The 26,738-nt window shown below is 38.7% G+C and overlaps 1 protein-coding gene across 1 annotated transcript in view; it reads left to right on the top strand.

Annotated features, from left to right (window-relative positions):
* DCC (DCC netrin 1 receptor) overlaps positions 1–26,738 on the top strand; it is a gene marked incomplete at its 3' end in the record, with an annotated part of 403,497 nt that overhangs the window by 117,936 nt on the left and 258,823 nt on the right. The window contains exon 4 of the mRNA XM_021710347.1: positions 3,083–3,237. Coding sequence (XP_021566022.1) covers positions 3,083–3,237 — 155 coding nt within the window. The remainder of the gene's footprint in view (positions 1–3,082; positions 3,238–26,738) is intronic.

The raw sequence follows: 26,738 nt of genomic DNA, 5'->3' as shown, positions 1-26,738 counted from the left end.
CCAGTCTGGGCGACAGAGTGAGACTCCAACTCAAAAAAAAATAAAAAGAAATGAAGTCAATTATGCAGGTTGTCTTTTCTTATAGAAGCCCAAGGAGTTTATGCAAATCCTACCTTCTTTTTTTTTTTGAGTTGGAGTCTCACTGTCTCACCCAGACTGAAGTGCAGTGGCACACTCACGGCCACCGCAGCCTCGACCTGCTGGGCTCAGGTGATCCGTCCATCTCAGCCTTCCAAGAAGCTGGAACTACAGGCACTCACTACCACATCTGGCTTATTTTTTATCTATTGTAGAAACAAGAGGTCTCACTAAGTTGCCCAGGCTGGTTATGAACCCCTGAGCTCAGGCAATCCTCTCGCCTCAGCCTCCCAAAGTGCTGGGATTACAGGCTTGAGTCACCGTGCCTGGCCAAATCTGACCTTTGACAACAATATTTCTTGAAAGCTTAGGAAAGATGTTATGGAATGCTTCACGGCAGTTGAGAGACAAATTCATCTTCTCAGAGGATTCTGAATACCCATTGTCCAGTTTTCCCCTTTAAGATCTCTTTTCTTCTACCCAAAGTCCCTGTGATCCACAGAGGCCCATTGTTTTCCCACTGTTTTTGAGTGATGTCAATACTGTATTTAGAGGAGGAAGTTCTAGATCTCATTCTGAAGTGTGGTACCCACTAACTGTGAGACCTTTGAATCAATCCAGTTGTTTCCCAACTAATTAATTAGACTCGATTGTGTGACTTTTACTCAACTTCAGGGAGGCTGGGAAATATAGATTTGCATGTGAAGAGGAAGAAAATTCTCACTTTGTATTTTCTGCAAGATAAAGATAACAAAACCACTCTATCTATATCAACGTTCCACCTGAGGCACTATATATAAAAATTCTTGTGCTGAGAGAAAATAGCTAAATCAGCTGCAAAAATCTCTACACCCATGTGCTTAATCTCCTTGAGCTTCATACAGCAAGGCACACAATTTCGTTATGTGTGTTTTCTTTAAAAAAAAAAAAAAAAGTTTTCTGACCTAAATGATCTTTGCTGGTTAGAATATAGTAGGGTGATATATGGTGTAGGGAAGCATTATCTGATGTTTCTTACCCATACCCAGTGCACAGTCTGTAACATTAAGCATGTTTACCTTGTACTAGCATCACCATCATCTGTCCACAGAACTTTTTCTTTCTTTTTTTTTTTTTGAGTTGGAATCTCACTCTGTCGCCCAGCTGGAGTGTAGTGGCATGCTCATGACTCACTCTGTCGCCTGCTGGGCTCAGGTGACGCTTCTGCTTCAGCCTTCCAAGTAGCTGTAACTACAGGCACACCCCACCACGCCTGGCTAATTTTTTTATTTCTTGTAGAGACCAGGCTGTTCTTGAACCCGAGGTCTCAGGCAATCTTCTGACCTCAGCCTCCCAAAGTGCTGGGATTCCAGGCCTGAGCCACCATGCCCAGCCTAGAACTTTTTCATCCTTTCAGTTAAAACTCTATATTCATTCCTTCCTCTCCGAGGGCCAGGCAACCATCCAGAGTACATATTTTAATTACTAGCAGTACTAGGTAAAGTAATAATAACTGCTATAACAAATAAACCTCTAAATGCATAATAGCGCAAACATATTTCTGACTCTGTAAGGTGTATAAATGATGTTCCTGATTGACAAGCAGTGCTCTCCTCATACCTTCTCCAGACTCTTGCAAGTTTTGACCACTTCATCAGCAATACATGGATTCCAAGGTCACCAGGCTTGCTTACCTCAAGCCCACAGGTAAAGGAGGAGAACATGAAACATTACTCACGTGAAACTTTTCTAGACCAGACCTGGAATCTCCACACATCCTATATACTCAAACTAATTAATTAGACTCGATTGTGTGGCTTTTACTCAACTTCAGGGAGGCTGGGGAATATAGATTTGCGTGTGAAGAGGAAGAAAATTTGGATTTGAAGGTAAATTAGCCAGTCTATGCCATATCACTCATATTAAGTGTATACACATGCCCAGGAATCATCATTCTTGCACCTAGGAACTTTTGTTTTCATGTTCTTTTGGAAACCTTAATTTTCTCTGGCAGAAGAGTAGGTTTTACTTTAAATATCTCCAAAAACAAAGCTAAACTGAATGACAGACTTCAGTGTACATCTAATTCTACTGAGAAGTAAGAGAGATTATCTAGAAATAGAAACCTTAAGAAACAGCTGAGAAGTTTAGAAGAAGTTCCTCCTTCACTCAGTGCAATCATGTTGAGGACCACTGAGGATCTCTAGAATGTTTAGAAAGTCCAGCAGTGTGTGTGTCTTTAAAGAATATGCTTCATAGTTCTCATTTCTGAAATGTCAGCATCCATGTCTATAGGGATAGTTTTCTCTTAATCTGTGCTGTAAATTCCACCATGGTTCGCAGATTAATTCATTATGTTGCAACACTGAGGAAGTTTTTAGTTGGTAAAACTATTGAGTACATGTAGATGTGGCTTGAAGAACAAGACAAGTAGACCTCTGTTACAGTTTCTATTCATGCAGGAACAAATCTACTTCCTTTCACTAATTGCATTTAAAGTAACACAGGGGCTCAAGCTCCATACATAGGAACACTTAGCATCTGCATTTTCCTTTTCTGCAATGAAAGAAAATGCGCGAATGCATTTGTTGGCGATACTGACACAGACCAATTTGTGGAATAATTGAAGCCTTGATTTCTGTCATTAGCCGGATGTTTAGAAAAAAATGCATCTTCCTGTCTGCATTCCAGATGTTTCTTTTTACTTCAATAGCTCTTTGTCGTCATGAGTTTTGAATTCCGAATAGAAAAGTGTCAACAACAACAACACAAAAAACTTTAGTTTGCAAGTTTCATGAAGAATAACAGGCTTAAACTCCATGGAAACCTTGCAACATTTATTTTTAGGTCTTCTAGTTGTTTCTTTCTCCTTGTAAGTCGGAAAGGTCTTGAACTGTGTCCAGAGTCCACATTAAATGAGCTAGCAAGCTTTTGGTTCACCTCACTACTCTTGCACATCAAATAAAAATTTGTGCTCAAAGTATTCATTTTGGAATAATCGTTCTCCGCAACTTTGATTTTCCAGGGAACGAGCAATGAATACAACCCAGCCCGGATCCCTTCAGCTCACTGTGGGAAACCTGAAGCCAGAAGCCATGTACACTTTCCGAGTTGTGGCTTACAACGAGTGGGGCCCGGGAGAGAGTTCTCAGCCCGTCAAGGTGGCCACTCAGCCCGAATGTGAGTATGGAAAGGAAAGGACAGGATTTGGAAAGCCCTTACTTTCGGCTGCGATATCCTTGAACTTTGTCGTAGACCTTTTCTGAGGTGAAAAAAATGAAAGAGAGTTTTCTTTTTAAGCAGCATATTTAACTCAAGGATTTTTTTAAATTACTGTAACTTTTTAACAAAATGATCTTCTCGATTAGGCCGTGTCTCCATAAGAGCAAATTCACAACTATGAAGGTCTAATCCATTCATACAGTCCATTTATCGATCTTCTAAGAAAGTGATTTATCTTAACAGTGTTAGATCAGAATCATCGGGTTTCAGACACTTTCGTTGATTTTTGAATTTCTTGAGTTTGTTTATGAAGAGAGTGGCATCAAAGATAAAAAGAACAATAGTATAGAACTTTTATAAAGAGCCCCCAATTATCCATTTGAGCAGTCTTTCTGTACCTTATAAAATCTGGGAGTTTTTAAATGAATTTCTAATTTTCTTTGGAAAGTTTAATTGCTGACGAGCCATTTCTCAGCTTTATTTTGCTCTATAGTTGAGAAGCTGTAATCTAAAGACTAAACGCAGTGAATAGCTATTTGTAACAAGTTGCCTTATTTAAACACCGAATGGCACTTACTTACCTTTTTAGAATTTACAATTCTATTTTGTTTGTTTTATGTAAAACTATATTTAACTTCAAAATCACCTTATATACTATTGGAAGAAGGTGAAGTAGAGATGAGACATATTTTAATTGGTAGACGAGGGAGAATTGCCTTTGCAGTGGTCACTCGGATGATTTAAGCCAGCATGCCGAAGAAGAGAGAGCAGGATGTGCCTTCTGTTCATGTTGCTCTTGACAAAGTCTCCCTCCTTCTTCCACTTGGCCAAGGCTGCAGAGACAGGGTGACAACACACGGGAATAAAGTAGTCATGGGGAAGCAGGGAGAGGGCGCTGTTCTGGTTTCAGGCAATTATTCAGTGATGACAGCTTCCACGCAGGACCGGCTTTGTACGTGGTAGAACCCAGTGCAAAGTGAAAATGCAGGGGTACCTTGTTAAAAATGATTAAGACTTAGAAGATGACACAGCAGAAGATTAAGTGACTCTCCTCCCCACAGGGGCCTTCTAAGCACCTGTATATAAATTCAGTGGTTGAAGGAACATGAGGCTGGTCCTGCTCCCAGATCTCTGTCATTGAGGATGTTTTGTTGCAGTGTGGATTTATATCACTAAATGATGCCAATCCCTACTTCACAATGTCTGTGTTAACAAGACATTTGAGTCATCAATTTCTTCATTAACTTACTCTTCATAGATTTATATATATGTATATATATCATGGTTTTCTTTTTCAAAAGATCAGATCTCTGTGGATTATCTGAGTTTTTCCCTTCTTAAATCTAAAACTGTCCAATAATCATTTTAGTGTACTTTTCAAGGCTCACGAACTATGAGTACATTGCATTTCTGATAAAAATCCTGGTTAGTCAGCCTTACTTTCTAAGAATAAGCAACTTTTGGGTTGTTGTTTGATCAATACCATCGTTGCTAAGCATGCAACTTAAAATAACAATTTCCAGCTTTTGAAAAATTTACTTTTGAAAAATGCTGACATTTTCAAGCTAAGGGGCAATTAAGTATTTACCTTTTTGACACCGCTGAATAACAATGCTTACTTTCATGTTTAAAAAACTTACTTATGATACAACATATTCTGATATTTTTAATGTAATTAATTTTAAAAACTAGAGCTAGTGATGACTGGTATCACATATATGGCCTTAACTTTGTTAAATACAAACAACGACATAATTTAATTCCTAGGTATGTTTAATGATCATTTACTAAGTTCCTAAACTGTTTCATACTGTTTGAGGCATGTCAGAAAAACGTATGTGTTTAATGAAGTAGCAGGACTTACGACTCTCAGGAGCTTTAGGGAAAGCAAAGATTTTTTAAAATGTAACAATAATAAAACTACTCAAGTAAGGGAACTTATAAGAAGCTGTTAAATGAAACATAAACAATCTGAGTTACAGATTTGTTTGGTAGGCCCATTACCTGTGATGGCTACAGCATATTGCCTAGTTAATTTTTTATGCCTGATTCATATTGTATTCACCTCCTTAAATCAGCCCTGTATTACAAAGACAGCTGCATCTGTGCTTCATATATCATGCATTTCTTCCCACTCAGAGAGCGGTGTGGGAAAATTTTTGCAGAGGACATTACTGGACACCGGTCTCTGTAAGGATCTACTTGGCTTAACCATTAGCAAAAATAATAAGAAGTGACACAATAGCAGCTCAAATACAACATGCTGTTGGCTAGGGGTGTAATCACATGCAAATTATTTTCTCTAAAAAAATGAAAATGAGGAACGTTTCTGCTTTAGACGCATAATGTAGCCTTGAACTTCTTCCATCAATGGTAGCAGTAACAGCCCTAGAATGGCCTTTAATAACAGCATTGTTTAATTAAATTACCCCTGTTCTCACCTATGTCTGGAGTAAGGATAATCTTCTTTGCAGATCATTATGATCTGCAGTGAGACTTGATTCTACTCCTTGAGTGATGTCATTGGACAATTCATCTCGTACCGAGTAGTAGGTGGAAAAGAACAATACAGCCTATAGACCCAAGGCACTTAGCTCACCCTTCACATGAGTAGAACAGCAGCTTACACCTTCACTTCCTCTACAGAAGCACAGCAGTGCTTAGCTCCCTTGCTGTCTTTATTCCAGACCCTGGAATAAATAAGTCATATTATCATGACTAATAGGTGCTGCATGCGTATTTTATGTTTCGTTGTTAACATAAAATGCCACCTTGGCATTTAAAAATATTTCCATGGCAAGGAGCACTTCATCTTCTCCAAGCTTGTTCAGCAATACATGAGTTTCCAAGGAAGATAGAATATTCCAGAGATCCTGTGCTTCTTCTCCTCCCCTTCTCTTCCCCTTTCTTTCTGTTCTCTTCCTTACTCCTTCCCTCTCTCCCTTCTTTTTATAAGCCCATCTTTCTGTCTTTATAGAGAAAGTGTAAAGCTTGGTTTTATTCTTTGGCTCGACTATCAACATTTAGAGGGAAGAGGAGGTAAAACACACACACACACACAACAACAACAACAACAACAACAACAAACAAATGTTTCCATCAATATCTCTTTCTCTGACAAAACGATCTTCTCTTTGGAAAATGGGTCTTGTCTGGATATGTATTTGGTTGCTTCTTTTATCACTGCTTTTCCAAATGGGATGCCGTAATTATATACGAAAATTACATAGCTTTTATACAAATTGAATTTCAAGTTCTTTATATTATTTGAAAATATCAACTCTATGATGAAAACCACACTCTCGAAGAATAAAAACGGATGGAAAATACCTGTGAAATATAAATCAGCCAGCAACTGTTTCTAAAAGTGCATGCATTTTGTAGTAATCATTTAAAGAGATCAACAGCCCGAGATCCAGTTTATGAAATAATCAGCCGAATTGGAAAGGCTTGATTTATAGGAAGGTTTGTGTCCTCTGATTATATCTTCCTTTTGCTAAACCCTTGCTCTTTCTCCCCTGCCTTTATGGTGTATAATTTCTCCACTGTATTATCAGCTAGGATTTAAGTCCCTGCCTGCTTAAGACTTGTCTAATCTTTTCATACCACATGTGGAGAATTTTTGAATTATTATTTGCAGTCCTTTAAGATGCTGTTAAGGCAGTTTAATCATAAAGGATGTTAAAATAGACCACATACTGGCTTGAGGGTTTGAGTCAGAATGGGAAGCCGATTTGCAAGCCCACAGCTCAATTATCTGCAAAACTCTTTTATATTTAAGGGTTGTAAGTAATATTCTTCATCTATTATATTCTTTACACTAAAAAGATGAGTGAAAGGAACCCCCCCCAAGTTGAGTGACTTTAGAATATATTATCTAGAGGAAGAGCTGCGTTTTCTTTTTCTTTATTCCCCGAACTTTTTGGTTTTTGTTTTCTAATTCTAGTAGAGTTCTATTTCCATGGTTTTTAAGGAAAGAACAGAGACGTTCCAATCATTTCTCTGAACTCTCTGAACATCACTACTTGTATCCTAGAACAAGTTTATTAATCACTGAGACCTCAGTTTCCTGACTATGAATTGGAGGAATTATTCACTCCCCCTCTTCGTATGTTGCAAAAATGAAATGTGAGAACATATAGGTCTTACCTGGCATCCGGTAGGCAATCAATTTTTTTTTAAATGAAAAAAAATAGTTTTCTGGCCTGATCCAACAGGATCAAAAGAGAACACAATTTCCTGCACTTACAAATTAAGTGCAGTACTCACCAGGGCAATCACCTAGGCAAATAAGACTAATGTCATTCCTGATTTACAGTTTGGAACTGGCTTGATTACTATGTAATCAACAATTTATACACATTGTTACTTCCCTCCTAATTAGACATTACATTTTGACCAGTTGTTATATATTGGTTCATCCTCTAATTTTGCCTAATATACCTCTTTGCCTACCTAACTAAATTTTGAAGTCTTATAATCAGGAACACCATATTATTCCATCAAATGTGACACAGCATTGCCGTTTTATGAAGACAATCATGTCAGGTGTCGCTGCACAGAAATGCATTCTGAGAAATGGGTCATTAGGTGATTTTGTCCTTTGCAAACACTGTAGAGTGTGGATACAGCCAGATGGCATAGACTACTACATCTCTATGATATATGCTATGGCCAATTGCTCCTAGGCCGCAAACCGGTACAGCTCGTTACTATACTGAATACTGTAGACAATTGTAGCACAATGGCAAGTATTTGTGTATCTAAACATATTTAAACATAGAAAAGAGACTGTGCTGATCTTCGATGTTACGATAGTGAGACGTCACTAGGCGACATCATTCCATTTTTCATGGAAACACCTTGTTACAGGCAGTCTGTTGCTGACCAAAGTTTTGATACATGCAGGGCTTGACTGTGGTTGGTTGGTTAAAAGATGCTGGTGGAGTCTGATGTGTACTTCACGTGGGGCAGAAGTAGGAAATAGGTTACATTTATTTCGGGATGACTCTATAAAATCAAGTTGATGACAGTTGGTCTTACTAATTTCCTTTATCACTTGAACTGATTCACAAATTATTAGCTGCGTTGAATTGTGATTTGAGTAAATGTTGGGGATGACTATGATGGTGAGATCAACCATGAGCTCACTGAAAACAATCCAGTTGTCTTGACTTGACATTGACATTCCATTTTTTTGTGTTAGCATATAGGCTCTGACACTGTTTTAAAAGTCTCTAGGTGCAAAACGTGTTTTCAGGGGTTACAAATATAGCACAGGGAATGTTAAAGGCTTGTGCTTCCACATCCTCAACAACAGAAGGCTTAAGGAACTCATTTGGATTTAATGGTCAATTAGGTAAGGTGTTATGTATTTTTTAATGACGCATATTAGTGGAAGAATTAGAGGCAGCCTTCGGAGGATGTTTAATCACCATCCTAAGAGTTCAAAGCAAATGTCAGTCACTGCATTCTTTCCTCATTCATTCAAAAATAAATACTTTTTGCCAAGTTCTAGACTTACAGTGTCCAGCACAGTAACCTATTTGAATGTAAACGAATGGAGACAAAACACAATTTAAAGTATAGTTTTCTCAGTTACACTAGACATATTCCAACGGCTCAATCGCATTTTACATTGGAAAGAAAAATCAGAAAATTCAACTTTTTTGGTATTAGCATATTGTCTGGTTAGCCACATTTCAAGAGTTCATATATGACTACTGGACACTATTAGGCAGCACAGAGAACATTTCCATTATTGCAGAAAGTTATGTTGCACAGCACCGGTCTAGACATTTATGCCAGTAAATTACCATATAAAAACAAGTCAGATGTTGTTCTAATTCTCAAGGAACTGGTAGTCTAATGCAAACTACTTTAGGTAGAGTTCATTAAAGATATCTTTAACACATTTCATCCTCTTGCCCAAATTGTTCAATGTCATTCAAAGTGAAAAAGCTTATTATGTGTTGAATTAATATAATTTTTTTTAATGGTCAGATAATCTAGACCTGAACACATTCTCTATTGAGTTACTTACTGCTTAAGTTACTTAATCACATCAAAATTTGTAAATATTCTTTACTTTAAAAATGTAATATCAGCCGGGCTCAGTGGCTCAGCCTGTAATTTACGCCTTTGGGAGGCTGAGGTGAGTGGATTGCCTGAGCCCGTGGGTTCGAGACCCGCCTGGGCAGGCAAGACCTCATCTCTACAATAAATAAAAAAATCAGTCGGGTGTGGTAGCACATGCCTGTAATTCTGGCTACTTGGAAGGCTGAGGCAGAAGGATCGCTGGAGCCCAGCAGGTCGAGGCTGAGGTGACCGGGAGCGGCCACTGCCCTCCAACCTGGGCGACAGAGTGAGACTCCAACTCAAAAAAAAAATGTAATGTCATCAAAATTCAGTGGAAGGTGAAAGGCAAAACTTATCATTTGCTTGGGTTAAACAGTGTTATGACATAAATGTAATTTTTTAAAAAAAAGGTTCCTACAGCTTCTCTGTTATTCTGTATTCTATTTTCATTTTTTGAACACACAGCATGATTCAGGCTTCTCCAGTTGCTATAACCAAGCATCCATACAGTTAGCCTATTCATGAGAAATTGTATAGGGATAGATAATTTTTAACTGACATTAGGAAGTGTGAGGAAAGGGGACACGAAAAGTGTCATAATAATGCTAGGTTTTAGGGCAGCATGGACACCTAGCCTGGGAGAAGGAGGTTCCATAGGTAGGTCTGATTTGAGTTTAACTGCCTAGTTTGGTCATGTACCTTAGTAAAAGTGAAAACAGGTTGCTTGCTATACTGAATGCAGAAGCCAGCTGGAGCATCTTTTTTGTTTTTTGTTTTTTGCTTTTTTGAACTGGAGTCTCACTCCATCACCCCTACTGGAGTGTAGTGGCACGTTCCTGGCCACCGCAGCCTCGACCTGCTGGGCTCTGGTGATCCTTCTGCCTCAGCCTTCCAAGTAGCTAGAACTACAGGCGTGCACTACCACGCCTGGCTACTTTTTTATTTGTTGTAGAGATGAGGTCTCGCCAAGTAGCCCGGGCGGGTCTTGAACCCGTAGGTTCAGGCCATCCACTCACCTTGGCCTCCCAAGGCGCTGGGATGACAGGCTAAGCCACCGAGCCCGGTGGCTTGAGCATCTTTAGGAGTATTGTTGTCATGTTGGGAAAGCTGAATGAATCTCTACTTCAAAGATAAAACATCTGAGCTGAGCTGTCTTAGGGAATTTCCTTAATGGAAAGCCATTGAACGTGATCAGTAAAAAGTGAAAATAGAAAAGAATAGAGCATTTCTGTATCTCAAGAGCACTTTTCATCTATGCCATCCATAATCATTTTTTGGAGCATCTACCATGTGTCAGGGCTTTTACAGCGTTCTAGGTATAGAAAAAAATATGGGCAGGATAGTTTAAGCCTTAATGTGTTCCTGCTGCTTTAACAAAGCACCTGAGAGTGGGTAATGAAGAACAGAAATTTATTTCACAGGATTCTGGAAGCTGGGAAGTCCAATATCATGCAGGTTTGCTGTCTAGTAAAGGCTACTCTCTGTTTCTCAGATGAAACCTTATTGCTCTGTCTTCCAGAGGGTACAAATGCTGTGTACTCACAGGGTGAAAGGGATAGGAGGGAAAAACAAGGGGGCTAGCCGTTTCTTCCAGTCCCTTGACAAGGCACCAATCCCTTCATGAGGACAGAGCCTTCGTGGCTAATCACTTTCTAAAAGGCCTCACCTCTTAATGTCACTTCATTCGGGATTACATTTCCACATAAATTTTGAAGGGTGCACAAAACACTTAAAGAAATTAGGGATACAAACTTTGATGAAAATATATGTGAAAAATAAATTGTTCTAAATAATATTGTGGTATCAAATGTGTTTCCTCTTTTTTAATGAAAAGTTAGTGTTTAAAAATAATAGTAGCTGGGCTCACTGGCTCAGCCTGTAATCCCGCACCTTTGGGAGGCTGAGGTGAGTGGATTGCCTGAGCCTGCGGGTTCAAGACCCACCTGGGCAACGAGACCTCATCTCTACAATAAATCAAAAAACCAGCCGGGCGTGGTAGCGCGCGCCTGTAATTCCAGCTACTCGGAAGGCTGAGGCGGAAGGATCGCCGGAGCCCTGCAGGCAAGGCTGCAGTGGCCAGGAGCAGCCACTGCACTCCAGTCTGGGCGACAGAGTGAGACTTCAACTCAAAAAAATAATAATAATAATTAAATTAATAGTGTATGATGAATGTATAATCCAATGTATGTATAATTCAATGCACAAAGCATGTTGTATTTTATTATAACATATTTAAGCATGTTTTAGAAAATATCACATTAACAGAATAGAGAATTCAGAACAGAATAGAGAATTCTAAATGTTATAATGAACAGATCTTTGACAAAGCAGACAAAAATACACATTAAGGAAAGAGCACCCTATTTAATAAATGGTGTTGGGAAAATTGGATAGCCACATGCAAAAAAATGAAACTTATTCCTATCTCTCACCATATACAAAAATTAATTCAAATGGAATAAAGACTTAAACGTAAGACTTGAAATTGTAAAAATGTGAGACAAACTATTCTAGGCATTGACCTATGCAAGTAATTTATGTCTAAGACCCCAACAGAAAATGCAACAAAAACAAAAATAATTGGTACTTAATTAAACTAAAAAACTTCTGCACAGCAAAAGCAATAATCTACAGAGTAAAATAGGCAACCTAGAGAATAGGACAAAATATTTACAAAGCATATATCTGACAAAGGACTAATATCCAGAATCTACAAGGAACATAAACAAATCAGCAATAAATGAATAAAAATCACCTCGTTAAACAGTGGGCAAACAGCAGGACCAGATCACTCAAAAATGGCCAACAAGCATATTAAAAACCCTACTCAAAATGGCCATTATTTAAAAATCAAAAAACAATAAATGTTGGTGCAGATGCTGTGAAAAAGGAACATTTATACACTGTTGGTATTAATGTAATTGAGTACAGTCTCTATGGAAATCAGTATGGATGCTTCCTGAAGAACTGAAAGTAGATCTGCCATTTATTCTAGCAGTCTCACTACTTGGTATCTACCCAAAAGAAAGGAGATCATTATACAAAGAAGACACCCACACTTGTATGTTTATTACAGCACACGTCACTATGCAATGGTGTGGAATCAACCTAAATGCTCATCAATTGATCAGTGAATAAAGAAAATTGTATATACACATGTGTGTGCGTGCGTGCGTGCGTGTGTGTGTGTAATACTACTCAGCCGTGAAAAATAATGGATTAATATTTTCTGCAGCAACTTGGATGGAATTGGAGGCTATTATCCTAAGAGAAGTAATGCAGGAATGGAAAACCAAATACCACATGCTCTTACTTATAAGTAGGAACTAAGCTAGTGGTCCCCAAAGGTATACAGAATGGTACAATGGACACTGGAGTTGGAGGAGGTTAGGAGGGGGTGAGGGATGAAAACCTATCTATTGGGTACAATGACTGGGTACAATGTGCACCTGTGGAGGTAGTGAGTCACCTTTATAAAATACATCCATGAAACAAAAAATCACTTGTAACCCTAAAGCTATTGGAAATCAACTTTTTTAAAAAAGAAGTATACAGTTGCCTAACCTGACGTAATACCCAACCAAAATCAAGTAAAATCCACTTGTAAATTATTATACTATTTTCTGGATTCTTTTAACTGCAGGTTATATCCTGTCTGCTTTAATATGTGGTAAATCTTATGTGTTACATAAAAAGTCAATAATGTGACTTTAAGTATTACTCTCTAAGTCTAATGTTCCTGCATCTTATTGTTTTAAGAAAGGCCTTATTTCCACTTTGGAAGAAGCTATTTGGTGGGGACAGACAGTAGCACAACTGTTTTAGCCCATTTTTTTCCCTTGGGGGGGAAACCAAGATCACATGTAATGAGATGTTGGATTGGGAATGGATTTCTGGTGACAGGATATTTCACAGGTAGAGAGGATTACCAGGGGTTGAAATGGAAAGGTTTTTAGTTCTCTCATTTTCCAAAAAAGAAAAAAAAGAAAAGAAAAAGAAAGAAAGGTTGTAAAGTGATGATAAACAATTACTGCTTCTGGTTATAGCTAATAAAATCAAAGCTCAGGTGTTGCCATCCACTTTTGGAAGGGAACGATTACAAATTTTGTTCAAGTGAAAGTGAACCAGTCAAACTTTAAGCCCCATGGTAGGTGCCAGTAACTTATACATTGTCGCCTTATTTAAATCGGTAATTGGTGTTCCAGATCTTCCAAATGGAAGTCGAGTGAGAGATTTTTACGAACGGTGATTCAAAAATCAGACTGAATTTGAGTTCTGGCTTTTTCACTTACCAGCTAACTGAGCTATGTTCGCTTTTCTAAGCTACCGTTTCCTCCTATGTAAAATGGAGGCAATATCTATCTTGCAGGAGATTGTAAAGATTAAAAGAAAAATCTTTAAAATATGAATGCAACAGTATACCTTTAAGTAGTTAGGCTGAGAATTAAATAAGGTATTTAGCCCAATTTCTACCACAGTGCCAGCCCTCAATACATGCTAGCTATTGTGATAATCATCCATTACTCAATTCTAATTATTTCTCATATGATTATGTTCCTTAATACTGCATGTAATTTGCTTATTTCTGTGTCTGTGCTTTTTTGCACATGTTTGAAACTCTGTCCTTATCTTTCAGGCCATTTCACAAGTCTCTTCTATTTCCCCTTTAAGATTTTGATCAACAATTTCCAAGAGCAAAAAGCATAGCCTGGCTAATTCATCACATGGATCAAACTTTTAGCCTGAATAAACTCATTTTTCACCCTCCAAATTAGTTCAAATCTCATCCTATCATTCATTCATTCAGCACATATTCATTGTGTGCCCCCAATGGACTCTATTTCTTGGCACTGGGAACTCCGCAGTAAAAAAAGATGGATAAACGATTTATTCTCATAAAGTTGATCTTCTAGTGATAAAGAGGGTCAACAAATAAATAAAAGTAAAGCGTGCAGAAGAACAAAACAGCTTGAGGGGCTATAGAATAAGGATAGGGATGGTTCTAGACAGAACGGTCAGGAAAAGACTTTCTAAAGAAGAGGTTTCAAGGGGACAGCTGAGTTCATGAAGCAGAAGATTGAATTCTAAGGGGAAGTCAACTCAGGGATGATCCAGAAGTTGAATCTCCTTATTGCTCTGTGACTACATAGGAATTGGATCACCAGACGCCAGGTTTAGGTCCCAAAGAAGGTCCCAGAATTAAGGAGGAGTTTGCTTCCAACATCCCTTTTCGTTACCCCTCTCTGTATTTTGGGGAGTCAAATCGTCCATTAAAACAGGGCATCTAGAGTCTGAAACAATTACCCAGTGACCTAAAACATAATGTTAAACCCACAAAGTACTTTAAGATAGTAGATTCCAGCCATTGGCGTTTACAACCAATAGACTTAGGGACCAGAGAGTTTAAGGCCAGCCGCAGGATGGGTGAATACCCTAGTGAGATCACCAGGCCTACATCTCGGTTTCTACCTGTATCAGCTCTGCTTGCAGTGGGCTTGCGATAATTGCAGTTTCTCTTCCTGCAAATAGAAACAGCATTCAGCAAATAAGCAAAATGTATGGTCTCTAGACTTAGATGTTGTCTATAGTTTGTCTGTAAATTTTTGAGGTAGTCACTTACCCTTTCTGATTCTCAATTTCTTTTTATAAAACTGGGATCATCCTGCCGGTATGAGGATACTCATGAGGGGCACTAGAAAAACCCCATTAAGGAGTGCTGCTTATTGAGTTTACAAAATGCATTTCCATTCCATTGATTGTTCAAATATCTTTCTTAGAAAGAAGAAGCTGAATTAACCCAATCTGGGTGTTGTGTTAGTTGCTTAGGGCTACCCAAACAAAGTACCAGCAACCGGGAAACTTAAAGCAACAAAATGTATTCTCTCACCATTTTGGAGCCTAGAAAGGATAAAATCGAGGTGTCCCAGCAGGACTGTGCTCCCTCTGAAGACTAAGGAAAACTCCTTCCTCGCCTCTTCCTAGCCCCTGGCAGTTTCTGGCAGTCCTTGGCATTCCTTATCCGGTAGCTACATAATTTTGGTCTCTGCCTGCGTCTCCACATGGTCTCCCCCGCCACACCTCATGTCTGTGCGTCTGCGGGTCCTCAGTTCTTCTTATAAGGATACTAGTCGCATTGTACTGAGGAGCCTTCTTAATCCAGGATAGCCTTGTCTTAACTAATTATGTCTTCAAAGACGCTATTTCCAAATGAGGTCCCATTCTGAGGTTCTGAGTGTCCATGAACTTTGGGCGTACTATTCAACCCAGTACATCTCTTTATGAATTCCACAGATTGTTAGTACTATTCAGTGTAATCTGCTTCTTGAGGACTAAGCAAACTATAAGGAATATATATATGTACACACACATACTTTAATTAACAAGCTAGCTTTCTCATTTTAAAAATTATTTCAGTCATCTCCCAAACAAAGAAATGTTGGTAATAGGAGACATTCACAGTGTCCTTAAAATAATATTTGCCGTGATCTTGCCTTCTTGCTGTCTTGAGAATTCTAACCCTGCCTTATAGGCTGTAGGACCTGGCACTTTCTGAATATTAAGAAAGCCTGCTGGGCTCCGGGAATCCTTCCGCCTCAGCCTTCCAAGGAGCCGGAATTACAGGCATGCGCTACCACGCCCGGCTGATTTTTTGATTTATTGTAGAGATGAGGTCTCACTGCCCAGGCGGGTATCGAACCCGCGGGCTCAGGCCATCCACTCACCTCAGCCTCCCAAAGGCGCGGGATTACAGAGTAACTGCATTTTAGCAAACTGCTTAAGTGGACCACGAAAATTAGTAAGGGAATGGAGTCAGCCGAATAATAGAGTTTGTTGAAGCTGCCTGGGAGAACTGTTGCTGACATTGGCCACGTGCTTGGATTTCTATTGCTTGACCTTCCGTTGATAAAAACTCCATCATGGTTCCCTCCCAGACACTGATGGCAACACCTGGACTCTGATTTTATCACCATTATTTACAAATCTTTTTGGCCTTAGCCCATAGTGAGCACGAATTGTGGCCCAATTCAACTCCTTCATTCGATGTGAAAAAATTAAATGCAGCAGAGCTGGGGTTTGAACATAGCATAATACCCCTATCACATCGTTAAGTCAGTCTCTCTCTCTCTCTCTCTTTCTCTCTCTTTCTCTCTCTCTCTCTCTCTCGTGTGTGTGTGTGTGTGTGTGTGTGTGTGTGTGTGTGTGTGTGTGTGTGTACAAACTAAGATTTAACCACAATCATTTTGGGGAAAGTAAATCAAAATCAAATAGTAACTGCATTTTTTTTTTTTTTTGAGTTGGAGTCTCACTCCGTCGCCCAAACTGGACTGCAGTGGACGCTCCCGGCCACCGGATCCTCGACCTGTTGGACTCTGGGATCCTTCCTCCTCAACCTTCCAAGTAGCCAGAATTACAGGCGCGCGCTACCACGCCCGGCTGATTTTTTGATTTATTGTAGAGATGAGGTCTCACTGCCCAGGCGGGTATCGAACCCGCGGGCTCAGGCCATCCACTCACCTCAGCCTCCCAAAGGCGCGGGATTACAGAGTAACTGCATTTTAACAACAGGTGTTTAGTGAGCTAAAATTCTTATTAGGTCACCATTGCTAATGAGTAGTCCAGAAGGCATAGCAATAACTTGATATTTTACCAATCACAACATTGTTGAGTTTAAGCCAGCCTGGATGCGTTACACTAACCCTCGTGCTGAGGAATGTACAAGGAACACAGTTTCCACTCTCGGCTATAAATCACCTCCTTGATATTTTAACCCTTGGTTAGCCATCTTGATTCAACGCCCTTTCCTACTGTTTACAGTGAAATAAAAAATGACAATGACTCCTTCTATTCTTCGGGGGATTAATTGGAGTATAGCTCCATATACACTCATTGCAAAAATGCTTAGGACTCCCAGAAACTATTTGATATTACTTCCGGCGATATGTTTCATATCTGGATATGATATTTACAAGCAATAATAACAGAATTAGCATATCACTGACATTTAATTTATGCCACAGTGCCTACATTCAATAGCTTGACTAATGTTGAACATGATTTATTTATATCCTCTTTATAACTCAATGTTTTTACAATGTTTTTGTCAACCTCTTTAATAATATTTCATTTTTGCCCGGTCAAAGCTTGGAGTTTTCGAATTGTTCTAGTAGCATTTCCTGTACTTGCAGTGTTCAGCATGGTGGCCACTAGCCACAGTGGCCGCTGAGCACCTGAAATGTGGCTTGCCTGAATGAAAGTCATGATGGAGGTTGTGACTGAACTGAGTTGTAAGTGTAAAGTACACACTGCATTTTAAAGACTCACCATGAAAATAAAACTAAAAAATATCCCATTAGCAAACTTTATACTGATGATGTTTTAAAATGACATTTTAGGTAGATTGAGTTAAATATGTATTATTATTATTATTATTATTATTATTATTATCTTTGAGTTGGAGTCTCACTCTGTCACCCAGACTGGAGTGCAATGGCCGCTCCCGGCCACCGCAGCCTTGGCCTGCTGGGCTCCAGCGATCCTTCCGCCTCAGCCTTCCAAGTAGTTGGAACTACAGGCGCGCACTGCCACGCCCGGCTAAATTTTTGATTAATTGTAGAGGTGAGGTCTCGCCAAGTTGCCCAGGTGGATCTCGAACCCGCGGGCTCAGGCATCCACTCACCTCAGCCTCCCAAAGCGTGGCTGAGCCACCGAGCCCGGCTTAAATATGTATTATTGCAACTAATTTCACTCGTGTCATTTTTTTTTCATTTTAAATGTTCCTACTAGAAAATTTAAATCACATATGATTACTAGGGGACCCCGTTATATTTATATTGGACAGTGACAGTTTATAACGTATATTCTTGTGTCCTGTTTCCAGCCAAGAGGAAGTCAGGAAGGTTGCCAGTATGATACTGAGCTTTTTGTCTTAAAGTTGCCTCTATGACATTTATATTTTACCATTCCCTGATTTTACTCTGTATTTGCTCAATATCAGAGTAGCCCTTAAACACGAGTCAAAGTAATCACCTCTTTCCTATCATTTTGACACAACATGTCACCATTATACATAAAAGCAAAGGAGGTGGGCTTGAAGAGGACACAGGGATCTGGGATCCCGACCAGCACATCGGGGCTCCTGTATTCGGTCTTACCTAAAGTCATTCTACAACTTCTGTGAGATTATTTACTGCGGACGTCTATTTGTCTTCCAACTGCTATCTCTGAACAAGCCCAAATCTTCCATGTGGTTAATAAACTTCTTATCTTTTGAATACTGAAAATAAAATAAACTTAATCCTCAGGGTGGTTCAGTCAGCAGACCAGAAGCCTTTTAGATGCTTCTTAGAGATACAGGACAACTAGGTTTTCTGCCCTGTGTGATTATCAATCTTTCCCTTGCATGCATGGATGTGTAAGGGCGTTAAAGGTGCTTCTCAGTGATAAATGTCAGCAGAATCGCAAAGTGAATATTAATTTCAGTATTGTCAAGGTCAGATGTGTTCCGTGGTTCATTGTTAGTGGAATTTTTATTGTTGCTGCTTCTAAGAGAGATAGTTGACCCTGGGCTCTTTTTTAAGGATCCAGAAAGTGAGCAAGGTTTCTGAATGTGTGTATACATCGCTCAGAGAAAAAGTACCTTAGCACAGTCTGATTTGTGAAGTGGGGTAATTATCTTGCATGCTTTAAAAAAAGATCAAGGTATGAGTTTAAAGGCGGGATGTTAGGTTGAAACAGAAGGGACCATCACAAGATCTGGAGATCAGCTGATGTTCTTGTAAAGCAGTTGGCTATCTACATAAAAGAAGAAGAAAACTGCAGTGGAAATAAAGAAAAAAGTGTGTGATGAGGACATTCATAAAAGTAGGGTGTGAAATTATCTAGCTGGGAGCCCAGAAAATTAAGAGAAGGAAAGAGAAAGAGAACGTTTATGTTATGACAGTCCATCTGGGAATAAATGACCAGCTGGGCATCTCCACATATAGTGAATTACCTCAAACCCAATATGCCAAAACAGTGACATTCCCTCGTCCACACACCTCCACTCACATGCCAGCCACCTGAATCACCCAGCCCAAGTCCCCTGGATTTTACATTCCATATAGTCTTAAACCCCTCCCCCTCTCTTCATCTCCATGGCCATCATTCTAATTCAAGATGTTAATCTCTCTCTTTTTCTGGACTTTGAAATAGTCTACTAACTGGTCTCTCAACATCCACATATGCCCCCTTCAATTCACTCTTTTTGTGGTGGCCACCTCACAAAATGCTTGAATTCATTATTTCCTTTCCGATTCTTACAATGAAAGATCAAAATCCGTTGAAGGCCTTGAGGGCTCAGCGTGGTCTGGCTCCCACTAATCTCTCTCACCTTATGTGGACTTCTCTCCTCCTGGAAACATGGGTCTCTGCTGCCTTAGACTATGAGTCTTATGAAAATTTTCATTGTTTCTTGTTGAATTCTCAACAGTGCCTGCTACACCGTAAAATTAATTAAATATTTTTTGAGCATTTCTTTTGTGCCGGAGGCCATTCATAAATTATGTATTATTAATCTTCACAACAGCCCTATGTGGTAGGCACTGCTCTAAACCCTATTCTTTGAAATAGGAGCTTTTAAGTTCAAAGACTTGTAGTAGGTTGACCCCAGCCACATAGCCTGAGTGAGGGTTCTGGAGTTGAACCCAGGATGTCTGACCCTGGAGGTTAGCATCTGTTATCAGAGATTTACTAGATTTACAGCTAGCATCTCCTGTATCAGGGTATCCCAGAAATCTAACTTCAGCAAAACCTGTAGAGTTCTAAATTTCTTCCTTAATTTATAGTCCCTCCCTAAAGAGCCAGTTTACTCAAGGCAGTTGCTTATCTTTTAAAGCCTAGAAATAGATAAACAATAAATTTCTTCCCCAAAGAGACGGTATCTTTTAAGGTAGGATCTTTTTGTCATTATGTAGAAAAATCTACTCACTTGACTGTCTGAAAACGATTGCCTCTCCCTTCTCTTCTAATAAATGGCAGCAGGGCTCTTTTATAAAAGCAATCTATACATGTCATTTATTGCTCTATTAAAACTACAAACATCAGATATTGATTCTTCCCATACTGGCCGTGATACAAGCCAACTTTGAGAAAGGTTACTGGGATTTAGCTACATTATCACCATGGGAAACACTCTGGGTTGTGCAGATGCCAGAGACACCTGCTTCTCTGATGCATATCTATTTATAGAGAACGGAGATTTCCGTGTGCAGAAATACAGTCTGCAAGTGCATGTAAGTCTCAAATCAATGTGAAGCAAGTGAGAGGCCAGCAAATACACTTTCTGGAGGTTTCTGCCTAGGAGACTCCTAAGAAGTAAACATCAATTTGTGGTCTGTGTGTTGTGGAACGTTAACAGCAAAAAAAAAATAAAAATTGTCTATTATTTACAAGGATGTTGAAAGGCTCAGTTGATGTTGGTGATGATACATTGGCCAAATCTCTGCTCTTTTCTTGGGCACACTCTTGGCCAGGTTTGGTTTGCAAACATGATCCTAGACTGAACTCGGGACTACCTCCTTTTGGCACCTGTAGGTGCTGTCTTTCCCATCTCCTCTTTCACATATATTATCCACTCCTGTTCTCTAACAGTACTGAGAATTAAGGAAAACCAGTGCTCCTTCCTCCATTAGACTGATGAGGTAACCACAGTTTGGAAAAGTTCAGGAGACTTAACTTCAGGAAACAATAATATAAAATATCATATTAGTTTTAACTCTTGCTTTTTTCCGTATCATGTCATATAATCCTTATGATACTTCTGTGATGCAGAAATGTTGAACCCCTGAAAAACTGTGTTCAGAGTATTTAAGTAACTTTGCCCAAGAATAGATTAACATTAAATAAGAGAAAGGGTTCTTTGACCCAGGATTCAAAACTAAGATGTTTCATTACCCCCTTGAGGTATCGTTCCCCCTCTCTCTCTCCCGCTTTCTCTCTAACACCAGTTATCTTAGAGATAGTTTGTGCCTTTTCACTATTTCTGTTTGCTTTTTTTCCCCAAGAGTTCTTGACAATTACTGTAAAAATTTATTTGGAAATTAAAGTTTTCTTTTTGTGAGCACTTGCTTCCAAACATAATATTTAAAGACAAGCGTCTCTGGAGAAATGGATAAATGTTGAAACTTTCTTTGATTATCATAGAAGAGACCACACTTTACTAAGATTGGTGAAGCATTCTTTGGTTTATTTGTCAACAAAAATAGAAAAGCAATTTAATGGTGAGTCCACGTTTGGAAAAAATGGTTTGTTTCTTCAACATGAGATGATCTATGCCATCATTAATGTGGTTCACCTCGGCATTATTCTTTCTGTTTTTACTTGAAGACCTCATCATCTGAAGCTTTCCCCAAGCTTTCTGGTAGTTTTTCTCTCCATTTCTCAACTTGTAAATTCTGTCCTGGAAAGGCTAATGTCGAGGCCATTGCCCACCTGACTCATTCACACATGGATCCTAATTCACCATATTCGCCCTTTATCTCTGAGGTCCCCGTCCTTCCTGTATTAATCAGTGCAGTTCTTAATTGTTCATCAAGCAATGTTCTTGACTAAACTCCCCATAACATCTCTGATTACCATCTACTTTATCGATAGATCTAGTCTGGAATTCCTATACGCTTAGTTGTCTATCCAGAGAAATGTTAGCCTTGAAAATAACTACCATAATAAAACATTCCAGTTCTGGAGGAAACACTGTCTGCTAAACACATACAAAGTCTAATTAGATTGTAAAATCAGCTGGTACTTTCATCTAAAATTTTAATCACAATGGAGGGTAATACTGCCCAGGCCATTCTGGAATATTCAATATGATCAGGTTTATATGACATCAATCCTGTAGTAATATGTAAATATAATACTTAACATGTAAACTTAAGCACATTTGGCTGAAGCTTTAAATTTTTATCTTCATGTCTGGTATGTGTAGGCAATTTTTCTACACCATAAAAACAGGTACCTTTGACATTACTTGGAAATCTCCCTGTTAAATGGCTTGAGACTCCAATCGTGCAGTCAGGGACCTACATTCTTCACTGCACTTTGCATTTTCAAGGATTGCCTGTGTTTTCCAAAGTGAAATTCAAAATGTTCCACATACTTTACCAAGGTTATCACCGCTTGGCTGTGTTAGTGAAAAGTCTAAGCCACCTTCCTGAAAAGACTTCATTTTGAGGTTGAGTGCAGTGGCACACTCTTGGCTCACTGCAACCTCCACCTCCTGAAGCTGAGTGATCCTCCCTTCTCAGCCTCCCAAAAGCTGAAACTACAGACATGTGCCACCATGCCCAGCTAATTTTTTAATTATTTTTTGTAGAGACAAGGTCTCACTGCATTTCCCAAGCTGATCTCAAATTCCCGGGCTCAAGCAATCCTCCCACCTTGGTCTCCCAAAGTGTTGGAATTATAGGCATGAGCCACTGTGCCCAGCCTGAAGACCATTTTCTTCAGAGAGAATCATTATTGTCTTTTTTCTATTAAGTCATCAAAAATATTCATCATTAATATGTTAGCATAGACATATATGTGAATAAAGATAATATGTAAATCCTATGTAATGTAATAGGTGTAGTATGTATCACACACATTTTATGAGTGTGTTTATTCATGTCTATGTCTATTATCTATATGTCTACACACACACATATAATGGCACTGTTGAATACATTTTGAGTTAGCAGAAATCACCTATTAAAAGTGCCAGGTGTGGTGGCCAAAGCCTGTAATCCTAATCCTAGCACGTTGGGAGGCCAAGGGAAGAGGATTGCCTGAGCTCAGGGGGTCAAGACCACCTGGGCAACTTGGAAAGACCTTGTTTCAACAATAAATAAATCAAAAAATAAGCCAGGCATGGTAGCACGAACCTGTAGTTCCAGCTACTTGGAAGGCTGAGGTGGAAGGATCGCCAGAGTCCAGTAGGCAGAGGCGGAGATGGCCAGGAATGTGTCACTGCACTCCTGCCTGGACAACAGAGTGAGACTCTGACTCAAAAAAAAAAAAAAAAACTAAACTAAAAGTAAGATGAACAGGTAATAACTGCCTCCTTCAACCAAATCCTGTCATAGTCTTGTGGTTTTGTAATAGAACCTTACCCCTTACTCTGTGCTTCTTTCTTGCCAAATGACTGTTACGTCTCCTAACTATGTACATCTCAGTCAAGAAGGGTTTTCATCGTGTTAACAATTACACTGCCTGCAGGCCTTTTGATGTTGCGCTCCCTTACAGCGTAGAAACAGATTTCCTAGAAACATCATTAAAACTGCTAACTACAGGAGAAAAAAAACCAAAAGAGGCCATCAAAGCATGCACTTTATTATCCATAAATATAAGTCGTTTCAGAAACGGCTTGCATTTGAAATACGTTCACGGAGATCAACAGCAGTGGCCATTGCTGTTCAAAGGAGAGTGTTCGGTGGCTTGATCCACTGGGGTCACTCCGGATCATTGCTTAGACCCCTTGCTATCCAGCTGGAAAAATAGGCTCCAGAATCATTTTTAAGTTGGCCGACTAATAGTTAGAAATAGTCTCAGAAATCCGGTCTGAGTGGAGGCCATGTGAATTATAGGTCACTATTTGAATGACAACAGGTGACAGCTTTTTTCGAATCCACTGTTACTTTAGTATGAGGGCTGTTAAACTGATGACTTAGGAACAGTAGAACTCATTGTACTGCAGAGCCATTTTAAAGTACTTTAAATATTCAAACGTTCGACTACACATTCCCTGACACTAACATTTATCTTCATATTGGGCTTCCAGCTGAGAGACACCAATGTAATGACTCAGAGGTGTCAGCCTCATTCAGTGTCATAAAGACAGTGGCAGGCCTTGGTCCTTCTAAAACGTTTTCTTTGAAAACCTTACATTCACATTCTTATTTGAAAGAGATTACTTAAACTCACATGATTTTTTAAAAAAACATATATTTGGCAAATCATAACTTAGTTTTTAGCCTGATTGATTGAAATTTCTTACAGTAGAGAGAAGTCAGGAAGGCAGAGAGACACTTGAATAGGAACAGAGCAAAAGATAGAAAATAGTTTTAATTAACATATATTATGCGACTGTTTGGTTATCAGAAAACCTAACACCCTGTGAAACCTAAAATAGTTGTTGAATTAAAGCAGATGAATTCAAATGCCTCTGAAATACCCATGATTTGGAGAAGGGTAGTCTATCTCTCACAATGTTTCAGTTTTGAAGTACTACATCTGATTAAAAGTTGAAGATGTCTCCATAAAATGAAATTATTGTCATTTCCCCAGTATAAAGTAATTAGCAATTGCTACAAATTATTTAATGACAAAGAATCAATGATTTTTCAGAACCCAAAGCACCTGGAGAGATCTAATCCCTTGGGGCTACCACTTGGGGAAATCATAGATTCCAATGTTAGAAGCTATGATCCCTACTCCTTAAAAATATACATATCATATTACTTTTTATACACATACAATTTCAAGGGGTTCATGGACTGTTTGAAGTCAATGACAGGTCCATATCATAGGGATGAGAAACTATTCATCTTCAAAGTCATCTGTAATCAATTATAGCTCATCAAACTGTGGTCTCTCCCTCTCTCTCTCTCTCTCTCTCTCTGTCTCTCTCTCTTCCTCTTCTCTCTTTCACACATGCACATTCTTATTCAATATTATATGTAATAAATCATGCTTTATAAAGATTTGGCTTTTATATGCCACTTATTGGGGTTAATATCCAATAAGATCTCATTATAAAGAGCTCTGTTATACCACAAATTTATATATATAGTCAGAAATTAATGTTCCTGGTGCAAATAGTGACATGTAATACATCTCATTTATTTCAACATAAGTATTTAATTTGTTCTTAGATACAGGTGTTATAATGAATTTTCACTGTAATGCAATGTTGAAATTTAAAAAGATAGTTGGTTAGGCTGACATTGATTGATGAGTTACTTGCATAGATTATGCATCTATTCTGAAATCTTTCCATTCTTTGAAGAAATAGGCAACTTGAATGGAGATGGGGAGAAATTAGATGCAGCTTGCCTCAAAATTATTGTCCAACTGAGGGGATCAGTGAATAATATTAAAGACACCTTGGAAATGATGAGCAGTTAAGCCCATTATGTTTCTTGAATGACATACTAAAACGTAATGAAATGGAAGACTGAAGCCGTTAACTGTATTGATTTCACATCTTATTTCCATTGTTGAACATTTTTGAATCTCCCTTTAACACTTACTCTCTCTCTTGCAGCTTATATGCATAGAATGTATCACCTATGTGAAGTGTATAAATTATGCTTAAGTATGCTTGACGGATATGGATCTGAATAAATGTATTAGTACATATGTGTACATACATGCATGTACACATCTCTATAATCAGCATAAACAATATATTGTTCACATGTATATGTTAGAACTATAACCCAAAAGGAAGAATATGAGGGAATCCATGAATTTGATTTCTAGCACTGTTGTGAAGAAAAAATACTCATTTAATAGTATAAATGAAGCACAGTGTCTTGACACTAATCAGGAATGCAGAGAAGAGTATCTCACAGGCAGGTGGTATTTTGATCTAAGTCAGAGGGCTGGTATTTTATGCATGAAGTATATGTATACTTTGATAGAAATCCTTTGATACTTTGATATTTATATTTATTCAAACCATAGAATGATGGCATTTTTATATTCATGTAGGAGACTACTAACCAAAATTCACCAATGCAATCAGATCACAAAATAAATTATATTTTAAGACAATAGAGTTAAAGTGGCGCACGATTTAGTAAGGAAAGACAATCCTTTCTCAGAAGAAAGGCAATTGAAAACTGTACACCAACAACTAGAATGCTCCTCTTTGGCTGGCAAGTGGTGAAAACACATACTTTTGTTTGTGAGTACTTTAACTACATTTTATGGAAGCTCCTTTTCACTTCTAGTATCTGTCTCTACCTGAAATTCTTTTAGAAACCCAAGCACATGTTTTTCCCTAATGGTGTCTGATAACCATTAAGAAGGCGGAAGAACGCATGTGATGGACAGATGATTCAGGTTGACATTGCCAGTGTAAACTGAGTCCAAATTAAGGTCATTACTGCCTGATGTATTCTCATCAGTAATAATTAAGATATATATCTGTATCTGTATCTACATACACACATAAACAGACACACACACAAACACACACATATACAAGTTACCAGGTAGGCAAAGTACACACCAGCTTACATACACGCAATACACACAGACACATATACTAACTTTATTTCTTTTTTTTTTTTTTTTTTGAGTTGGAGTCTCACTCTGTCACCCAGACTGGAGTGCAGTGGCCACTCCCGGCCTCGACCTGC

This window comes from Carlito syrichta, unplaced genomic scaffold (assembly GCF_000164805.1).
Source record: "Carlito syrichta isolate Samal-C Ts95f unplaced genomic scaffold, Tarsius_syrichta-2.0.1 Scaffold288619, whole genome shotgun sequence".
In the NCBI taxonomy this organism is placed as follows: Eukaryota; Metazoa; Chordata; class Mammalia; order Primates; family Tarsiidae; genus Carlito; species Carlito syrichta.
Note: the sequence above shows the minus strand (reverse complement) of the source record. Positions and strands in the feature narration are given on the sequence as shown.